This window comes from Coregonus clupeaformis, unplaced genomic scaffold (assembly GCF_020615455.1).
Source record: "Coregonus clupeaformis isolate EN_2021a unplaced genomic scaffold, ASM2061545v1 scaf0287, whole genome shotgun sequence".
In the NCBI taxonomy this organism is placed as follows: domain Eukaryota; kingdom Metazoa; phylum Chordata; class Actinopteri; order Salmoniformes; family Salmonidae; genus Coregonus; species Coregonus clupeaformis.
This window is the reverse complement of record NW_025533742.1, coordinates 170233-189404: the sequence shown is the minus strand read 5'-3', so window position 1 is coordinate 189404 and position 19172 is coordinate 170233. Positions and strand designations below refer to the sequence as shown.

Here is a 19172-nt window from a genome sequence, read left to right as displayed (position 1 = left end):
ATGATCTGGCGCTCGCGTTTTCCAAGATGCAAGCGACTAAATTACCACCTCATCAGGAGGGGGATTGCGCGATAAACCTTTGGGTAGACGCTGTACCTCCCAGGAGTCATGTGTATCCCCTGTCGCAGGCTGAAACGGAGGCTATGGAAACATACGTCACCGAGTCCCTGCGCCAGGGGTATATACGTCCCTAAACTTCACCTGCTTCCTCGAGTTTCTTCTTTGTGAAGAAGAAGATGGCGGTTTACGCCCATGCATTGATTATCGACCACTGAATAAGGTGACGGTACGATTTATTTATCCTCTTCCCCGCATTCCTTCAGTGATTGAGTCAATGCATGGGGCCCCTTTTTTACCTGGTGATGCTCTACGGTTTGATGAATGCGCCATCCGTTTTCCAGTCCTTTGTGAACGAGGTGTTTCGGGACATGCTTGGTCGCGGTGTGGTGGTCTACATCGATGACATCCTGGTGTATTCCGCTACGCGCGCCGAGCATGTGTCCCTGGTTCGCAAGGTACTGGTCTGACTGCTGGAAAATGATATTTATGCCAAGGCAGAGAAGTGTGAGTTTTTCCAGCAGTCAATCTCCTTCCTCGGATACCGCACTACTACCACAGGTGTTGAGATGGAGGGAGACCGCATTTCAGCCGTGCGTAATTGGCATACTCCAACCACGGTTAAGGAGGTGCAGCGCTTCCTTGGCTTTGCCAACTACTATCAGAGGTTTATTCGGGGCTTTGGCAAGGTCACAGCTCCCATTACCTCCTTGTTGAAGGGTGGGCCGTCCCGGCTCCGCTGGTCTGCTGAAGTCTGTTCACCTCAGCCCCGGTACTGGCTCACCCCGATCCATCACTACCGTTCGTAGTGGAAGTGGATGCGTCCGAGGTAGGGATAGGCGCTGTCTTATTCCAACGCTCGGGCACGCCACCCAAGCTCTGCCCCTGTGCCTTCTTTTCGAAGAAGCTCAGCTCGGCGGAGCAGAACTACAACGTTGGTGATCGGGAGCTGCTGGCTGTTGTCCGAGCTTTGACGGTGTGGAGGCATTGGCTCGAAGGGGCGAAACACCCTTTCCTCGTCTGAACAGACCACCGTAACCTGGAGTACATTCGGGCAGCGAGGAGGCTGAATCCTCGCCAGGCCAGGTGGGCCCTCTTCTTCACCCGTTTAAATTTCACCCTCTCATACATTCCGGGTACGAAGAACGTTAAGGCAGACGCACTGTCTCAGCTGTATGACACAGAGGAGAGGCACAGAGACAACACCCCCATACTCCCGGCCTCATGCATTGTGGCGCCGGTAGTGTGGGCGATTGACATGGATATAGCACAGGCATTACGCACAGATCCATCTCCACTGCAGTGTCCAGCTGGGCTGCAGTACCTGCCTGCGCTTATCCGTGATCGTCTGATCTACTGGGCACACACGTCACCCTCCTCTGGTCATCCAGGTATCAGTCGTACAATGCGCTGCATGACCGAGAAGTACTGGTGGCCTACCTTGGCTAAGGACGTGAGGGTGTATGTTTCTTCCTGCTCAGTGTTCGCCCAGAGTAAGGCACCTAGGCACCTCCCAGCGGGTAAGATACAACCTTTACCAGTTCCACAACGACCATGGTCTCAGCTTAGTATTGATTTTCTTACTGATCTTCCCCTCTCCCAAGGTAACACACTATCCTGGTCGTTGTGGATCGCTTTTCAAAGTCCTGCCGCCTCCTTCCTCTGCCCGGTCTCCCCACGGCCCTACAAATTGCGGAGGCTCTGTTTACTCACGTCTTCCGGCACTACGGGGTACCAGAGGATATAGTGTCCGACTGAGGTCCCCAGTTCACGTCAAGAGTCTGGAAGGCATTCATGGAACGTCTGGGGTCTCGGTCAGCCTGACCTCTGGATTTCACCCCGAGAGTAATGGGCAGGTGGAAAGGGTGAATCAAGATGTGGGTAGGTTCCTGTGGACCTACTGTCAGGACCGGCCGGGGGAGTGGTCACGTTCCTGCCATGGGCGGAATACGCTCAGAACTCTCTCCGCCACTCCTCCACTAACCTAACATCCTTCCAATGTGTTTTGGGTTACCAACCGATCCTGGCACCGTGGCACCAGGGCCAGACCGAGGCTCCTGCGGTGGATGACTGGTTTTGGTGCGCGGAGGAGACTTGGGACGCTGCCCACATTCGCCTCCAGAGCGCCGTGCGTCGTCAGAAGGCGAACGCTGACCGGCACCACAGGGAGGCCCTTGTCATGTCTTGTCTTGTCAATCACACACACCTGGTGCTCATTCCCCTAATTAGTATGTATATAAGTGTTCCCTCTGTTCCCCTTTTCTTTGTGAGTGATTGTTTTATTGTGAGAGCGAGTAGCTCGGTTGAGCTACTCTTCCTGTTGTGATTGCCAAGGTGGAATATTTCCCTTGTGATAGTTTCATTTTGACGCTGGGTGCGTTTTATTTATGTAAACGGAATAAACTCTGGACTTTGGTGTTTTACCTCCTGCGCCTGACTCCTTCATTCACACCTCGTCACATAGGTAGAATTTTGGGTCGGAAAATCTGATTGGAGAGGGCACTTTTGGGACACGTGCCACATGGTCTTCTGGGAAACACTGGCAAAATGCAACGAACATTGTTGAGCTTCATCAGAAAACTTACCTCTGAACTGAAAATGTAAGAATAATACAGTAAGCTAAAATTTAGAAAAGCAGGTCACACAATAGATAACAAAACCTAGGATTAGAACTAAACAAAAAAATGAAAGTGGTGAAGCACTCTGGAACCAATTATTTCCATTTTGCATGGTTCTGTTTGCCCTGAGCCAACTTTAACTGTGTAGGACAGATGCTCTTTTCTTGGAGATTGGCCAGTCCTGTAAAACATTTCCTGACTCCACATTGCTGCCCTTAGTTTGTCCTTTTGTTTGGGGCCACATCTATAAAAAAAATGCACCAAAACATTATCCAAGTGACCCATCAGGCTATCTATTGGAAGTGCACCGCATCATCATATCACATTATAGTCAATACTATGTGTGGCTATAAACAGTGTGAAAAATCTTAATCTACATTCAGGTTAACACAGTCAAGTATACATTGACTTTGGTTGTAACACTGGTTGGTTGAATAGTTCACACATCACACACAACATTAAGGTTGTGGTAGTCAGTTACAAGTAACTGCCTCTGATTCAATGAATAGTTTTTTCAATTTTTGTGCAAGTTATTTCTATCTGCCACTGTAAGCTAAAACTGTTTCGACAAAGAGACGATGGACACAATATACTGGTTCTTATGCATGTCATCAGCGCTCATCATTGTTTTTCAAGGTACCCCTCACAGTACAGTAAAATGTTACCTTATGAGTACAACAATCACTGTAGTGCACGTTACCTTTGTGTGGATCTGGTTTTCGATGCCCTTTTTCGGCCTCCTTCTTTATCCCTTCTACAACTCTCTGGGAAGTCTCCTTGGAAGGATCCCGGAATTTGTTGGGACTACCAGGTGGGCCTTTCACTAGGGATATCGGGATTGGGATAACACATGAGTTACAACACATGCTCATTTGATTTGATTTGATTTATTTTACAATTTAAAAACACAATTCAACCACACATTGTGGATACAATGCATTTAAAATCATTGAGTATAACACAAAAAATGTTTAACAACACTGCTGTTATGTTTTAAGGTATTTTTAAATCTTAATTGTCTTCCTCTGCCAATTTGCATTTGGCCTTGGGGCCCCGACATATTTCATCTAAGGCCAAAGGGGCCTTGCCTTAGAAAAATTATGTTCTGCAGGGCACCCCGAAGTACAACGTTTTGAAACGTTTTGAAATGGAAAACTAAAATGAGGTTCAATATGCTTCAAAGCATTTTCTACGGTTCTGTGCCTACTGGCATCGACCCGGATCATACCTCTTTTGTAGCCTGAGGTGGAGGGTGGAGGTAGCATCTGCTTATAGGGCTGGTTGGAGTGGAGTGGGCCTGCATTCTCCCGGACGGCATCCAGCTTCTTCATCCCTGCTGCAGAAGCAGAACATCAGACAGGCATTCAGTGAGATGAAGTGAGAGCTAATCGCCACGTTCCAGGCTGACTACATTGCAGATGCATGCCAGATCTCAGAACGCTTGGATGGGTGTTTAACATGTCAGCTATCCACATCATATGATACAGCAATCTGATGCTTAACTGCACAGTCAATTACGTGGCACACAACCATTTGTTTTTGCAATGCAACATTTGCAATGCAGTTGGTCTTGAACGCAACCTACGTGTATGAAGGCCTTTGTTCCAGCCCTACACTAACCCAGCTGATTGAGTTTCTCAACGGTTAGCAGAATAAAGTATGTTAAAGTAGGGCTATAATAAAATCCTGCAGTGGTGGCCAACTGCACAGGAGGAGAGTTGGCCACAACTGCTGTAAGCTAAAATGCAACATTGGACAACGCATTTAAAAAAACATTATAATAAAATTGCACTTTTTCCACAAGTGTTGTCTGCTCCATTTGTTGTTTTTTACGACACATGACATGACCCAGCTCAGTAGTTGGCCTGTCACAAACCTGTGTGTCTCTCCTTGCCAAGGTGTTCCGCCTCACTAAAACAGCAACTGGCCCAGTCTGGCATTAATTTACTCAATTTTTGGTAGCATCTAGCCAGCCCATGTTTGCGTCCCAATTCTCTACCCTGCTGCCTTGTGTGTACACATGTTCACTTGCCTTCACGGATTTAAAAGGAAAAGACTGGTGCAAAGAATACGGTGGAAACTCCCTTTAACCCAGGGGTCTCAAACCCATGGCTCATGAGCCATATCAGGCCCGCAAAATGCTTTCGTGTGGTGTCCAGACTGATAGCTGATTTCTATTGGAATTAGGCCCTCAAAGGATTTTCTTTCTTTTGGAATCAACCCACATGCACAATTAAGTAAATTTTTGAATATGCGTTTTAGATCATGCTTTTAAATGCATGGGGAGGAGCGTCCACTTTGGGAGTGTACACTTCAGGAGAAAGGTAGATTATTTGGACGCCTAACCAGTGTTACACCATACCAGCTCCTCTTCATCCCAATCAGTAGTCATGTGTGACTATACAGTATATAGGGCAACCAGTGAGGAGTATTTGCCAGTTAACCAGGATTCAATTAGATAATGGAATGGCATGCAAGGCCAAAATAAAGTACTTTTATCTGTCGGCATGGTGATTAGTAGTCCACCTTTTGATTGTCACTTGCTCACAGGTGCAGCAATATGAATGAAAAATTGCACTCATTGTTTACTTTATATAATTAGCCAAATATGGCATGGTAACAATGTATTTATATTAGATTGGATTTCAACATGAAACAAGTATTTATGCTCTGAGCAGTCTGGGGCAAGCCCACAAGTTACATTTCTCTGACCAGAAAATCTCCAAATCGGGAAAAGGTTATTCTCAGACAAGAGCACTGCTAAAGCAGGTTAACAATGCCTAAAAAAAACTGTTGATAATCCAGCCAAAACTGCCAAATAATCTACATCAAACAATAACGCAACACAACACTTTAATTACTTACGATTATCCACATAATAATGCAAATCAAATCCCATTTCAAAAGAGGTGACCGGATACGACGCCCAGGCTAAACGGTCCATTTCAAAGAGCAGGGCACCATTTCCGAAAGCAAGCGCATATTAGAATGGGAACAAACGCGGGATGGGAGATCACGGGAGGGAGTGAAAGCTACCAAGCGCACTTGACCCAGGGAGCAGGGATAGCAGGGAGAGCAAGGATTAGGCAGGGAGGCAGGCGTGGGCGGTAATCTGTATGCCACAGAGGCATCGTCCTCATATCAAGTTCAACTCTGCACACGACAAGGGTGGAAAATCCCAATCCCCATCGCTCCGCCTGGGGAGTGGTTTTAAAAACAATGTCAGGCGCGATCACATTGAAATGATGTTTTTTTTCTCAAAGAGATGGCAGTGTTAGTTGTGTACTGTAGGCCTCTTTATTACGCATGTAGTGGAAGCATGGGTTGTACATATTCTCTTTCCACAGGTACAATATTTGAGGGGAAATGTATTGTTGCTGGGTTGTTGGTGTTGGATGTGTGATCCAGATAGAACCTTGTGTATGGGCAAGGACATTGTGGAAAGACAGTGATCTAGCCGCAGGACGACTGTGAAACAAAGTCTTACAATGCCTTATGATCACATCATAATGCATTCTACCTAAATGCCTTAAGTAAAGTGTTACCAACATTTTTGCACCAGGCGGTAGTGACTGAAAAAGTTAAGTGAATGTCTAGCGACCCTAACCTAACCTACCCTGCCCCACACCTCCCGTTAAAGGTCTGATATACTGGACACTTAATTTTTGCTGAGCGTGAGACGCTATCATTCGTTTCAATATAACCTAGAACCTACAAAACTTAGCATAAAATTATGCTCTGGTTCTATTTTCAAGAATTTGAAGTGTGGCTCACGGCCAAAAACTCTTTATAAAGTGGCTCACACTCTGCTCACGATGGCAAAAGTAACAAGTCCAGTGTAGCAGCTAAAAATAAACTGTTTTTGTGACGCCTCATTGTGACACACATGTAAACCAACTGTTAAGGTTTCGTCTTACCTGGCACTTCCCCGTTGACGTGAGCCTTGAAGCGGGGACACATGGTTGTTTGTCTGGGCGCGTCCTCGCTGGAGACTGGGGTCCCCTCCAGGTTAGTGTAGAACAGGAGCAGTGGCTGGAAATGTCCCCGGATGCATTTAGAGGCCACGTCTTTCCACTTGGATCCGATCTAAGAAGAACATAGAAAGAACATAAAAGTGAAAATAATGTTTTAATGTGTGACTGACATGTTTGAGACTAAACGCTAAAGAATAGCAACTACTACATGACGTTTTTATTTTCTTCATATATGTGAAGTAGAGAGAATTTACTGTGTCTTTCTATGTGTGTGGTGATTCCAAATGGTCTAGTGTTGTGTTTTTGATGGTGATGCATAGACCTTGCATAACTGTCAGCTTAACGATGGATAGTTCAAGTAAGATGTTAAAATGGCTTCCATCTTTTGTCAACCTCTCCATTTTGCTTTCATGTTTCATCATTACAATTTGGCAGAGCTCTTGGGAGAGCCTTTAGTTGATTGCTGAGCTCAAAGGATAGCCCAGATGTTAAAAGGAAAACAATGCTTTTACGGCTCCTGTCAAAAGAGTCATATTGAGTAATAATAACCCACTTTCTTTTATTCATTAAACACAGATTATGTTTACCGGTCTGCAATGTTAAAGGGACATTATACTCCAAAATCAACATTTTTGAACCTCAAATATAGTCCAACGTCAAGATGAATCCATATCCCATGCCTTTGATTGTGTCAATCTATCTGTATGCCAACACCAAATGAATGGAAAAGATAAGCACTGAATAAGATCTGGAAATGATTTGGTCCTTATCTTTCCCATTCATTTGATGTGGCTAGATCTACTGAATTGATGGCCTGGGATTATTCTCAACATAAGGACCATTTTGAGGTTGTTTTCAAAGTTTTTCACTTTTGACATGACTTCTGCAACATCTGCACAGATAACCTATAAGATATTAGAAGCATTTTTCTAAATTAAATTGAAACATTCCTTTTTCAAACAGACACCAACACATTCATTTGGACACTCACCTCTTTCACGGTGGCGTCATCAAAGAAGACCCATTTTGAGGACTTGGTGTGATAAGCGAATGCAGAGTAATGTTTGCTGGAGAAACAGATCATTCCCACGAGATGTAATTCACTCCTTTTGGCGTTCTCATCAGTGACCCGGTTGAACAGCTGAAATACGACATACATGAAATAGGACATACATGAAAGATGGCATACATGAACAATGACATACATACAGATGATCAATTAGGATAGGAATCTTCAAACAAGCAACCCTAATACAGCTATCCAGTCTGACTACTTTACAGACGCCTGCCAGATCTCACAACACCTGGATAGAATTTAGTCAGACTGGAATGTGAACATAAACAGTGGACAATCATGTTGTCTCTCTGTGTGTGAGCTATTTCACATTTGGAGTGTGTTCATACTTTTGTTCTTTGATCATACTTTACAATATGTGTCCTTAATACCTATGCATTTACATGGTAGTTACAAAGGCAGGTACAGTGTAATTTCCATTACATATTGCTACATACTACTAACAATTGTTATACCTGATTGTGGCATGAATCAATTCTCGAATGTACGAATAATATCAAGGTGACGTTTTACAATAAGTGTCCCTAACACCTACAGTATGTATTTACATGGTACTTACATAGGCAGGTGCAGGCAGTGTAATTATAGTGTAGGCACACATTGTAACATATAACTTACATCTGTTATACCTGTTAAAACACTACACCTAAAGTTGCCCCAATACCTGTAATTACACAGTAATAACTGTAGTAACAACATTGTAGTTACACAGAAACTGCTGTCAGCTTTTCCTGATTTGTTTATCTCTTGTTATCATATGTTGAAAACAAGCAATTGAGTAATATCTCACATATATGCAAATATTTGATTTGGTGTTGTTTGTTTTCTTTCATGATAAGATAAGATCTGAATTTTAAAGTTGCAGTCCTCAAAATGGAGACTTAGCTACTTTATTTTAGCAGTTAAAATGAGAAACTGAAAATCTTACAGATTGAGCTTTTAAAGATAATATACTGAAGATTTGCCTCTGGGGGTGCTTTTGAAACCAAAAGGGTCCACTAAATGGAATAAAATATTGTGCAGAAATTACATAATTGGACACCTATGAGAAAAAGCTTATATTGTAACAGTAAAAAATATTGTAAAATGAAGCATTGTGTGGTTGAATGGGATTGGGGTGCTGTGTGGGTCAGTTGGTAGATCATGGTGCTGTCAGAACGCTGAGTGTGGATGTGGTGCAGGGAATCAAGCGCAGGAACAAGGGTGTTCGTCAACAGACTTTAGTAATCCAAAACAGGTGAATAGCCAACCCGACCGGGAGGCAAGAACAAATTACGCACACACACAACAGTGCGAAAAAACAAGAAAAGGCGCACGCAGTGCGGACTCTCGATACAAACGACACGAGAGAGAAAACCCATCAATAGCAACAGCTGACAATAATAATCACACATAACACCTGACCCAACACACGATAACTAAATAGGAAACAAAATCAAACACTAACAAGGGACAGGTGTACAAACAGACAAAACCAAACAAACATGAAACATCGAACGGTGGTAGCTAGTACTCCGGGGACGACGACCGCCGAAGCCTGCCCGAACAAGGAGGAGGAGCAGCCTCGGCCGAAACCGTGACAGTACCCCCCCCTTGACGCGCGGCTCCAGCCGTGCGCCGATCCCGGCCTCGGGGACGACCAAGACGACGCGGAGCAGGGCGCGTAGGATGACCCCGATGGAACTCGGTCAGCAGGGACAGGTCTAATATGTCCCTCCTCGGCACCCAGCACCGCTCCTCCGGGCCGTACCCGTCCCACTCCACGAGATATTGGAGACCCCCCATCCGGCGTCTCGAATCAAGGATGGACCTCACAGTGTACGCCGGAGCCCCCTCGATGTCCAACGGGGGCGGAGGAATCTCCTCTATCTCATAATCCTGGAGTGGACCAGCTACCACCGGCCTGAGGAGAGACACATGGAACGAGGGGTTAATATTCCTATAATCCATAGGCAGTTCTAACCTGTAACACACCTCGTTCAACCTCCTCAGGACTTTGAATGGCCCCACAAACCGCCGACCCAGCTTCCAGCAGGGCAGGCGGAGGGGCAGGTTTCTGGTCGAGAGCCAGACTCGATCTCCAGGTGCGTATACAGGCCCCTCACTGCGGTGGAGATCGGCGCTCGTCTTATGCCGACAGATGGCCCGCTGCAGATGGACGTGGGCAGCGTTCCATGTCTCCTCCGAGCGCCGCACCCACTCATCCACCGCAGGAGCCTCGATCTGGCTCTCGTGCCAAGGTGCCAGAACCGGCTGGTACCCTAACACACACTGGAAAGGGGTTAGTTGGGTGGAGGAGTGGCGGAGAGAGTTCTGCGCCATCTCGGCCCACGGAACGTATCTCGCCCACTCCTCCGGCCGGCAATAAGACCTCAGAAACCTACCCACATCCTGGTTGACACGTTCAACCTACCCATTACTCTCCGGGTGGTAACCCGAGGTAAGGCTCACCGAAACCCCCAACTGTTCCATAAAGGCTCTCCACACTCTGGAGGTGAACTGGGGGCCTCGATCAGACACTATATCCTCGGGTACCCCGTAATGCCGGAAGACATGGGTAAACAGAGCCTCAGCGGTCTGTAGGGCAGTAGGGAGACCCGGCATGGGAAGGAGACGACAGGCCTTCGAGAACCGATCCACAACGACCAGGATGGTAGTATTCCCCTGTGAGGGGGGAAGGTCTGTAACAAAGTCCACCGAGAGGTGGGACCAGGGTCGTTGTGGAACGGGCAGGGGTTGTAGCTTACCCCTGGGCAAATGTCTGGGCGCCTTACACTGTGCACACACCGAACAGGAGGAGACATAAACCCTCACATCCCTGGCTAACGTTGGCCACCAGTACTTAGTGCTAAGGCAGTGAACTGTCCGGCCGATACCTGGATGTCCAGAGGAGGGGGACGTATGAGCCCAATAAATGAGGCGATCGCGTACCTCGAGCGGAACGTACGTCCGACCCACTGGACACTGTGGAGGACTTGGGTCGATGCGTAACGACCGCTCGATCTCTGCATCGACCTCCCATACCACCGGTGCCACCAGACAAGACTTTGGTAGTATGGGAGTGGGCTCAACGGACCTCTCCTCCGTGTCATACCGCCGAGACAGGGCATCTGCCTTCCCGTTCTGGGACCCAGGGATGTAAGTGATTTTAAACACAAACCGGGCTAGAAACATAGTCCAGCGGGCCTGGCGAGGATTCAGTCTCCTAGCTGCCCGGATGTACTCCAGGTTACGGTGGTCCGTCAAAATGAGGAAAGGGTGTTGAGCCCCCTCAAGCCAATGCCTCCACACCTTTAGGGCCTGTACCACGGCTAACAGCTCCCTGTCCCCTACGTCATAATTCCGCTCCGCCGGACTGAGCTTCTTAGAATAAAAGGCACAGGGGCGGAGCTTAGGTGGTGTGCCAGACCATTGTGAGAGGACGGCCCCAATACCGGCCTCGGACGCGTCTACCTCTACCTTGAATGGTAAAGCGGGATCCGGATGCGCCAACACCGGCGCTGAGGTAAACAGGTCCTTCAGTCTCCCAAAAGCCCTGTCCGCCTCAGCTGACCACCGCAAGCGCACCGGACCCCCCTTCAACAGAGACGTTATGGGAGCTGCCACCTGTCCAAAACCCCGGATAAACCTCCGGTAATAATTCGCAAAACCCAAGAACTGTTGCACCTCTTTCACAGTGGTTGGGGTTTGCCAATTACGCACAGCTGACACCCGGTCAACCTCCATCTTCACCCCTGACGCAGACAACTGATAACCCAAAAAGGAGACCGACTTCTGAAAGAACAGGCATTTCTCTGCCTTGACATATAGGTCATGCTCCAACAGTCTCCTCAACACTCGGCGCACCAGGGCTACATGCTCAGCTCGGGTAGAACTGTACACCAGAATATCGTCTATGTACACGACTACTCCCTGCCCCTGCATGTCCCGGAAAATCTCATCTACAAAGGATTGGAAGACTGAGGGAGCATTCATTAACCCATATGGCATGACGAGATACTCGTAATGACCGGAGGTCGTGCTAAATGCTGTCTTCCATTCATCGCCCTGTCTAATGCGCACCAAGTTATATGCGCTCCTGAGATCCAATTTTGTGAAGAACTGAGCACCGTGTAATGACTCCGTCATAGTCGCAATCAGAGGAAGTGGATAACTGTACTTCACCGTAATCTGATTGAGACCGCGGTAATCAATACACGGGCGCAAACCTCCATCCTTTTTCTTCACAAAAAAGAAGCTTGAGGAAGCGGGCGAAGTGGAGGCCCGTATGTATCCCTGTCTCAGAGACTCGGCGATGTAAGTTTCCATCGCTTTCCTCTCCTCTTGAGACAAGGGATACACATGGCTCCGCGGGAGTGCTGCTCCTAACTGGAGATCTATCGCACAATCACCCTGTCTATGAGGCGGCAGCTGCGCCGCCCTTGTCTTACTAAACACCAGTGTCAAATCCTCATACTCGGGGGGGAATATGCAGTGCGGGCATTTGATTTGGACTCTCCACCGAGGTCGCCCCTATGGAAACACCCAGACATAGCCCCTCACACTGAACAGACCACCCTTTAAGAGCTTTCTCTCGCCACGAAATAGTAGGATCATGGGTAACCAACCAGGGAAGTCCCAGCACCACCGGATACGCAGGAGAGTCAATCAGATAGAGCTGAATCGTCTCCTCATGACCCCCCCTGCGTCTTCATCCTAAGGGGCGCTGTGACCTCCCTAATTAACCCAGATCCTAACGGACGGCTATCTAGGGCATGTACAGGGAAAGGCTTATCAACGGGAAGGAGAGGAATCCCTAACTCTACACAGAACTGGCGATTTACAAAATTCCCAGCTGCGCCTGAATCTACTAGCGCCTTATGCTGGGAACGAGGTGCAACCTGTGGGAAACAAACAGGCAAGGTTATGTGAACGACAGAAAGCTCTGGGTAAGTAGGGCGCCTACTCACCTGGGAGGACTCCCCCAATGCGTGGCCTGCCTTCACCTCCACCGGGGGACCTTCCCCAACACCTAGCCGCGGTGTGCCCTCCACGGCCACAGTTGGTGCAGGGAACGGCCCCCCTCGGGTTCCTACTCCTCCGTTCTCTAGCGCCAGCACCTCCGAGCTCCATAGGGCTCGGCTCGGAGGTGCCGGAAGGTGGAATGGGCAACCCCCCACCCGGGACGTCCACGGGTGGCGAGCAGGGTGTCCAGCCGAATGGCCATGTCGACCAGTTGGTCAAACGACAACGTGGTATCCCTGCACGCCAACTCTCTCTGGACGTCCTCCCGGAGGCTGCAGCGGAAGTGGTCTATGAGGGCCCGCTCATTCCACCCTGCATCTGCCGCTAGAGTCCGGAACTCCAAAGCAAAATCCTGTGCGCTCCTCATCCCCTGTCGGAGGTAGAACAGATGCTCCCCCGCCGCCTTCCCTTCTGGTGGATGGTCAAACACGGCACGGAAGCGGCGGGAGAACTCCGCATAGGTAATAGTAGCGGCGTCTATTCTCCTCCATTCGGCGTTGGCCCACTCCAACGCCTTGCCGGTGAGACAGGAGATGAGGGCGGAGACGCTCTCGTGTCCCGAGGGCGCCGGGTGTACGGTGGCGAGGTAGAGCTCCACTTGCAGCAGGAACCCTTGACACCCGGCAGCGGAGCCGTCGTACGCCCTCGGGAGCGAGAGCCGAATCCCGCTGGGTTCCGGAAGGGGGACAGGAGGACTGACTGATGGGGATGGTCCAGTAGGTGGGGGCGTGGGTACCCCGCTGCTCTCCCATCGGTGGAGAGTGTTCATCACCCGATCCAGGGCGTGACCGATCTGGTTGATCCTGTCCTCCTGCCCACGAAGACGGTCCTCCATAATATCCGTTGGCGCGGTTGCTCCTGCTGATTCCATAGTGTGTTGTGTGATTCTGTCAGAACGCTGAGTGTGGATGTGGTGCAGAGAATCAAGCGCAGGAACAAGGGTGTTCGTCAACAGACTTTAGTAATCCAAAACAGGTGAATAGCCAACCCGACCGGGAGGCAAGAACAAATTACGCACACACACAACAGTGCGAAAAAACAAGAAAAGGCGCACGCAGTGCGGACTCTCGATACAAACGACACGAGAGAGAAAACCCATCAATAGCAACAGCTGACAATAATAATCACACATAACACCTGACCCAACACACGATAACTAAATAGGAAACAAAATCAAACACTAACAAGGGACAGGTGTACAAACAGACAAAACCAAACAAACATGAAACATCGAACGGTGGTAGCTAGTACTCCGGGGACGACGACCGCCGAAGCCTGCCCGAACAAGGAGGAGGAGCAGCCTCGGCCGAAACCGTGACAGGTGCTTGCAATGCCCAGGATTGTGGGTTCAAATTTTGCACTGGGTGTCACACACTGATCTGTTTCACCTGTCTTTGTGATTGTCTCCACCCCCCTCCAGGAGTCGCCCATCTCCCCCATTATCCCCAGTGTATTTATACCAGTGTTCTCTGTTTGTCTGTTGCCAGTTCGTAATGTTTCGTCAAGCCTACCAGCATTTTTCCCCTTGTCCTGGCTTTCTCAAGTTCCTGTTTTCTAGTTTTCCCGGTTTTGACCATTCTGCCTGCCCTGACCCTGAGACTGCCTGCCGTTCTGTACCTTTTGGAGTCTGATCTGGATTACTGACCTTTGCCTGCCCTTGACCTGTCGTTTGCCTGCCCCCTGTTTTTGTAATAAACTTTTGTTACTTCGACACTGTCTGCATCTGGGTCTTCTCCTGAAACTTGATACTGGGGCCACCCATACAAAAATGTTTGCTGCATGACTAAGTTGCTTTGGATAAAAGAGTCTGCTGAATGGTATACTGTATATATTGTTATTATTATTATTATTATTGTTATTATTAAAATAATTTGAGGTAAACAATTAGTGACTAAACTTCCAATGTGTATCTTTAACTCTTACCCCCGAGAGGTTGAGATGTGGACCCAGTGACCTCACCACATCCTCTGTAAGGTCAGACTGCTCTGCGTCCCACACAAAGCCAATGGTGACAATCTCTGGGCAGTTCATGAGAACCCGACGGATCTTGATGCTCTGGCCACAGTTGCTCTGCAAAGAAGATGAGAAACTATCATCCAGGAGAGATAATTAAAAACAGAAATCTATATATAAATCTATGTATTTTATTCCAGAAACCTGGTCAACTTTGCCATGAAAAATGTTGCATCTTATGGGAATCATAAACTATAATATATACAGAACTATGGTAGCGCTTTATAATAACTCCACGTAATAAAGCATTTATAATGGATTAGTAAATAGTTTCTTAATTTATGAATCATTACTCCCACATTTGTAAATGTTAGTAACCTAGTGATTCACACATTTATAAACAACTTTTAAAGTATTTAATATTGTATCATAAGATGTTTAATATAGGACCTTATAAATCATTTACTAATCGTTAGTTAAGTATTTTTGTGTGGCCTCATCTAAAGTGCGGGCTATATACAGTACCAGTCGAAAGTTTGGACACACCTACTCATTAAAGTTTTTTTTTTTTTTTTTACTATTTTCTACATTGTAGAATAATAGTGAAGACATCAAAACTATGAAATAACATATATGGAATCATGTAGTAACAATTTTTTTTTTTAACTAATCAAAATATATTTTAGATTTTGATTCTTCGAAGTAGCCACCCTTTGCCTTGATGACAGCTTTGCACATACTTGGCATTCTCTCAACCAGCTTCACCTGGAATGCATTTCCAACAGTCTAGAAGGAGTTCCCACATATGCTGAGCACTTCTTGGCTGATTTTCCTTCACTCTGTGGTCCGACTCATCCCAAACCATCTCAATTGGGTTGAGGTCGGGTGATTGTGGAGGCCAGGTCGTCTGATGCAGCACTCCATCACTCTCCTTCTTGGTCAAATAGCCCTTACACAGCCTGAAGGTGTGTTGGGTCATTGTCCTGTTGAAAAACAAATTATAGTCCCACTAAGTGCAAACCTGGATGGGATGGCGTATTGCTGCAGAATGCTATGGTAGCCATGCTGGTTAAGTGTGCCTTGAATTCTAAATAAATCACCAACAGTGTCACCAGCAAAGCACCCCCACACCATCACACCTCCTCCTCTATGCTTCACGGTGGGAACCACACATGCAGAGATCATCCGTTCACCTACTCTGTGTCTCACAAAGTCCCTGCGGTTGGAACCAAAAATCTCAAATTTGGACTTGGCACAAGCAAGTCTCTTCTTCTTATTGGTGTCCTTTAGTAGTGTTTTTTTTGCAGCAATTCGACCATGAATGCCTGATTCACGCAGTCTCCTCTGAACAGTTGATGTTGAGATGTGTCTTTTACATGAACTCTGTGAAGCATTTATTTGGGCTGCAATCTGAGGTGTAACAGTTAACTAATGAACTTATCCTCTGCAGCAGAGGTAACTCTGGGTCTTCCTTTCATGAGAGCCAGTTTCATCATAGCGTAATGATGGACTGTCGTTTCTCTTTGATAATTGGAGCTTTTCTTGCCATAATATGGACTTGGTCTTTTACCAAATAGGGTTATCTTCTGTATACCACCCCTACCTTGTCACAACACAACTGATGGGCTCAAACGCATTAAGAAGGAAATAAATTCCACAAATTAACTTTTTACAAGGCACACCTGTTAATTGAAATGCATTCCAGGTGACTACCTCATGAAGCTGGTTGAGAGAATGCCAAGAGTGTGCAAAGCTGTCATCAAGGCAAAAGGTGGCTACTTAAATATAAAATACATTTTGATTTGTTAAACACTTTTTTTGGTTACTGTCACGACTTCCGCCGAGCTGCCTCCCCTCCTTGTTCGGGCAGGCTTCGGCGTTCGTCGTCACTGGCTCACTAACCACTGCCGCCCCAATTGTCATCACATTTGTCTTGTCTTGTCAATCACACACACCTGGTTCTAATCCCCTCATTAGTCCTCGTATAAGTGTTCCCTCTGCCCCCTTGTCCTTGTGGGTGATTGTTTGTATGTGAGAGTAGTGTAGCTCGGTGGAGCTGGTCGTACCATTTTTGTTGCCAGGGTAGATATTTCCCCTGTGCCTATGTATTGTTGGAGATACCGTTACAGTGTATTGCCAGGGTAGATAGTTTCCCCTGTGCCTGTTTCGTTTGTCGCTATTCCAGCATATTTTGTGTAACGAAGGAATAAACTCTGTATTCGGTGATTACCCTCCTGCGCCTGACTCCTTTCCATCACACTCATCAAAGTTACTACATGATTCCATATGTGTTATTTCATAGTTTTGATGTCTTCACTATTATTCTACAATGTAGAAAATATGAATAATAAAGAAAAACCCTGGAATGAGTAGGTGTGTCCAAACCTTTGACTGGTACTGTATAGTTTATAAATACTTTATAAATGTTTTGAGTGACCAGTGTAATTTATCACAGGACATGCCATTGGTAGATATTCTAGCAGTACCTCCTTAAGGTCTCAAAATGGCCCCTAGAATATATCAATGGTTAAACAATAAGCAAACAACACAGAGGAACTTTAAGAAAATATATTGAAAATGTTATTCTAAAACAGTCACACTGTTAACGAAAATGCTAACATATGTGTTTTTTGGCAGTGACTTTTCTACCAAAACCAAAGTGTGGATTGCAGTCACTCCTTTAGACAGTCAGCTAACCCAGAACTAGAACCTTGTGTAATTTGGTCAACTGCGTGATTAAGTTCTTGGTCCATATGGGTGTGATTGACTGCCCTTCTTCCGCTAATTTTATACATGTAACATTTCTACCTGCAAATCATACATGTAACATTTCTACCTCAATCACATATCAGTAGTAATGAAGAAAGAAAAATTGCTGTATGACACAGTGTTTGATTATTTTGCATTCGCAAGGTTGACAGCATAAGCAAAACATTCCCATTACAACTCTTCCTCAAGCCCTTGCATCAGTTGTTTGACAACAGTTTCTGAGAATAAAATTGTCTATATATTTTCTTAAAGATCCTCTGTATTGTGTGCTTATTGTTTAACCATTGATATGTTCTAGGGACCATTTTGAGACCTTGAGGAGCATCAGGTACTGCTGGAATGTCTACCAATGGCCATCTTTTTGTGAGAAATTACACTGGTAACTCAAAATATTTATGAAGTATTTCCAAAGTATAAATAGCCCACACTAAATGAGGCCACGCAAAAAGACTTAACTAATGATTAGTAAATGGTTTATAAGGACCTACCTTAAACATATTTTAAATGGAGTAATGATGAATAAATGATGAATAAACTATTTACTAATACTTTATAAATGCTTTATTACGTGGAGTTATTCTAACTATTTGATTTTGGATGTGCTTGGCCTATGCCGTTAACTTAATTTACACTACCCTGAAATTATACTGTTATCAATAGTGAGCATTACTGTATGTTATTTTAACTACAATGACTTCTTAAAACTGAAAACATTTCAGACCTGTACTTGTAAGTTCTTGCATTATTTCTGTACACATTTTTCTTAAATTATTCTTAATGTTGTTAATGTGAAACATGTAATACAACTTTCATTACAGAAAATAAAGAAAATCGCTTTAATATCTAGCTTTAATAATCCTGTGTGATATGATTTTTTGATCCAGGAACAGTAGAAAGGGTTAATGGAACAAAGCACTTGCACCAGGGCTGACGCACATTGAAGTGGTAGACCGGCGCTAGCCAATCGAGATGAGAGAGCAACTGTGGATAAGCCTTAACTGCTATTTATATCCCTAACACTAGTCTGGCAGCCTCTCGTTCAGGCCTGTTCCATCATAATGTCACATAGCAGAATACAGACAGTAGAAATCAGCTCAATGCGGGTTTTAATAAAATACTGTCTGGATCTGCATTCACTTGCTTTGGGATACTGCAGGTAGCTATAATATATTGTTCTGATGGTCATATGTTAAGGGTTCAGTTCAATAAAAAAGTATTGTATTATTTACAGAGTAGCATTTACTGTGAAGATGTTTCCTATAGGTATTAAATCACAGAATGTTTTTGATACTGATAAAATAGCTGGTAGAATCCATTCATCGCTAGATCCTTTCCGTATTCAGAAGATGACAGTGATTTAGAAACAAACAAGCATCATGAACATTGCTACAGTAAGGGACTTTCACACAGTTCAAAAAGGACAATCACCCTCCACAACATGACCTGACTAACAGTAATTTTAATTATATTGAAGTATTAAATAATGAAATCAGAACTACCAAATATCAAACAACATCGTGTACCCACTACCATGCTGTGTGCAGACCTGGGTTCAAATACTATCTAAAATAATTTCAAAGACTTTAGCTGTGTTTGATTGAGCTTGTCTGGTGCAATGGAACCAATAGAAAAGTCTCAAACTTGCCAACACTGCCCACCTGACACTCCAGGCAGGCTAGAGCAAATGCTAAAAGTATTTGAAAGATTATAAATAGTATTTGA

At 45.7% G+C, this 19172-nt stretch overlaps 1 protein-coding gene across 2 annotated transcripts in view; it reads right to left on the bottom strand.

The window, feature by feature from the left end:
• Nucleotides 1-19172, bottom strand: part of usp53b (ubiquitin specific peptidase 53b) — a 60341-nt gene that overhangs the window by 17645 nt on the left and 23524 nt on the right. For both annotated transcript variants that reach the window (XM_045214617.1, XM_045214618.1), the window contains exons 9-13: nucleotides 14652-14798; nucleotides 7641-7790; nucleotides 6593-6761; nucleotides 3904-4011; nucleotides 3376-3498 (exon numbers count right to left, since the gene is read on the bottom strand). In XM_045214617.1, the coding sequence (XP_045070552.1) occupies nucleotides 3376-3498; nucleotides 3904-4011; nucleotides 6593-6761; nucleotides 7641-7790; nucleotides 14652-14798 (697 nt within the window). The remainder of the gene's footprint in view (nucleotides 1-3375; nucleotides 3499-3903; nucleotides 4012-6592; nucleotides 6762-7640; nucleotides 7791-14651; nucleotides 14799-19172) is intronic.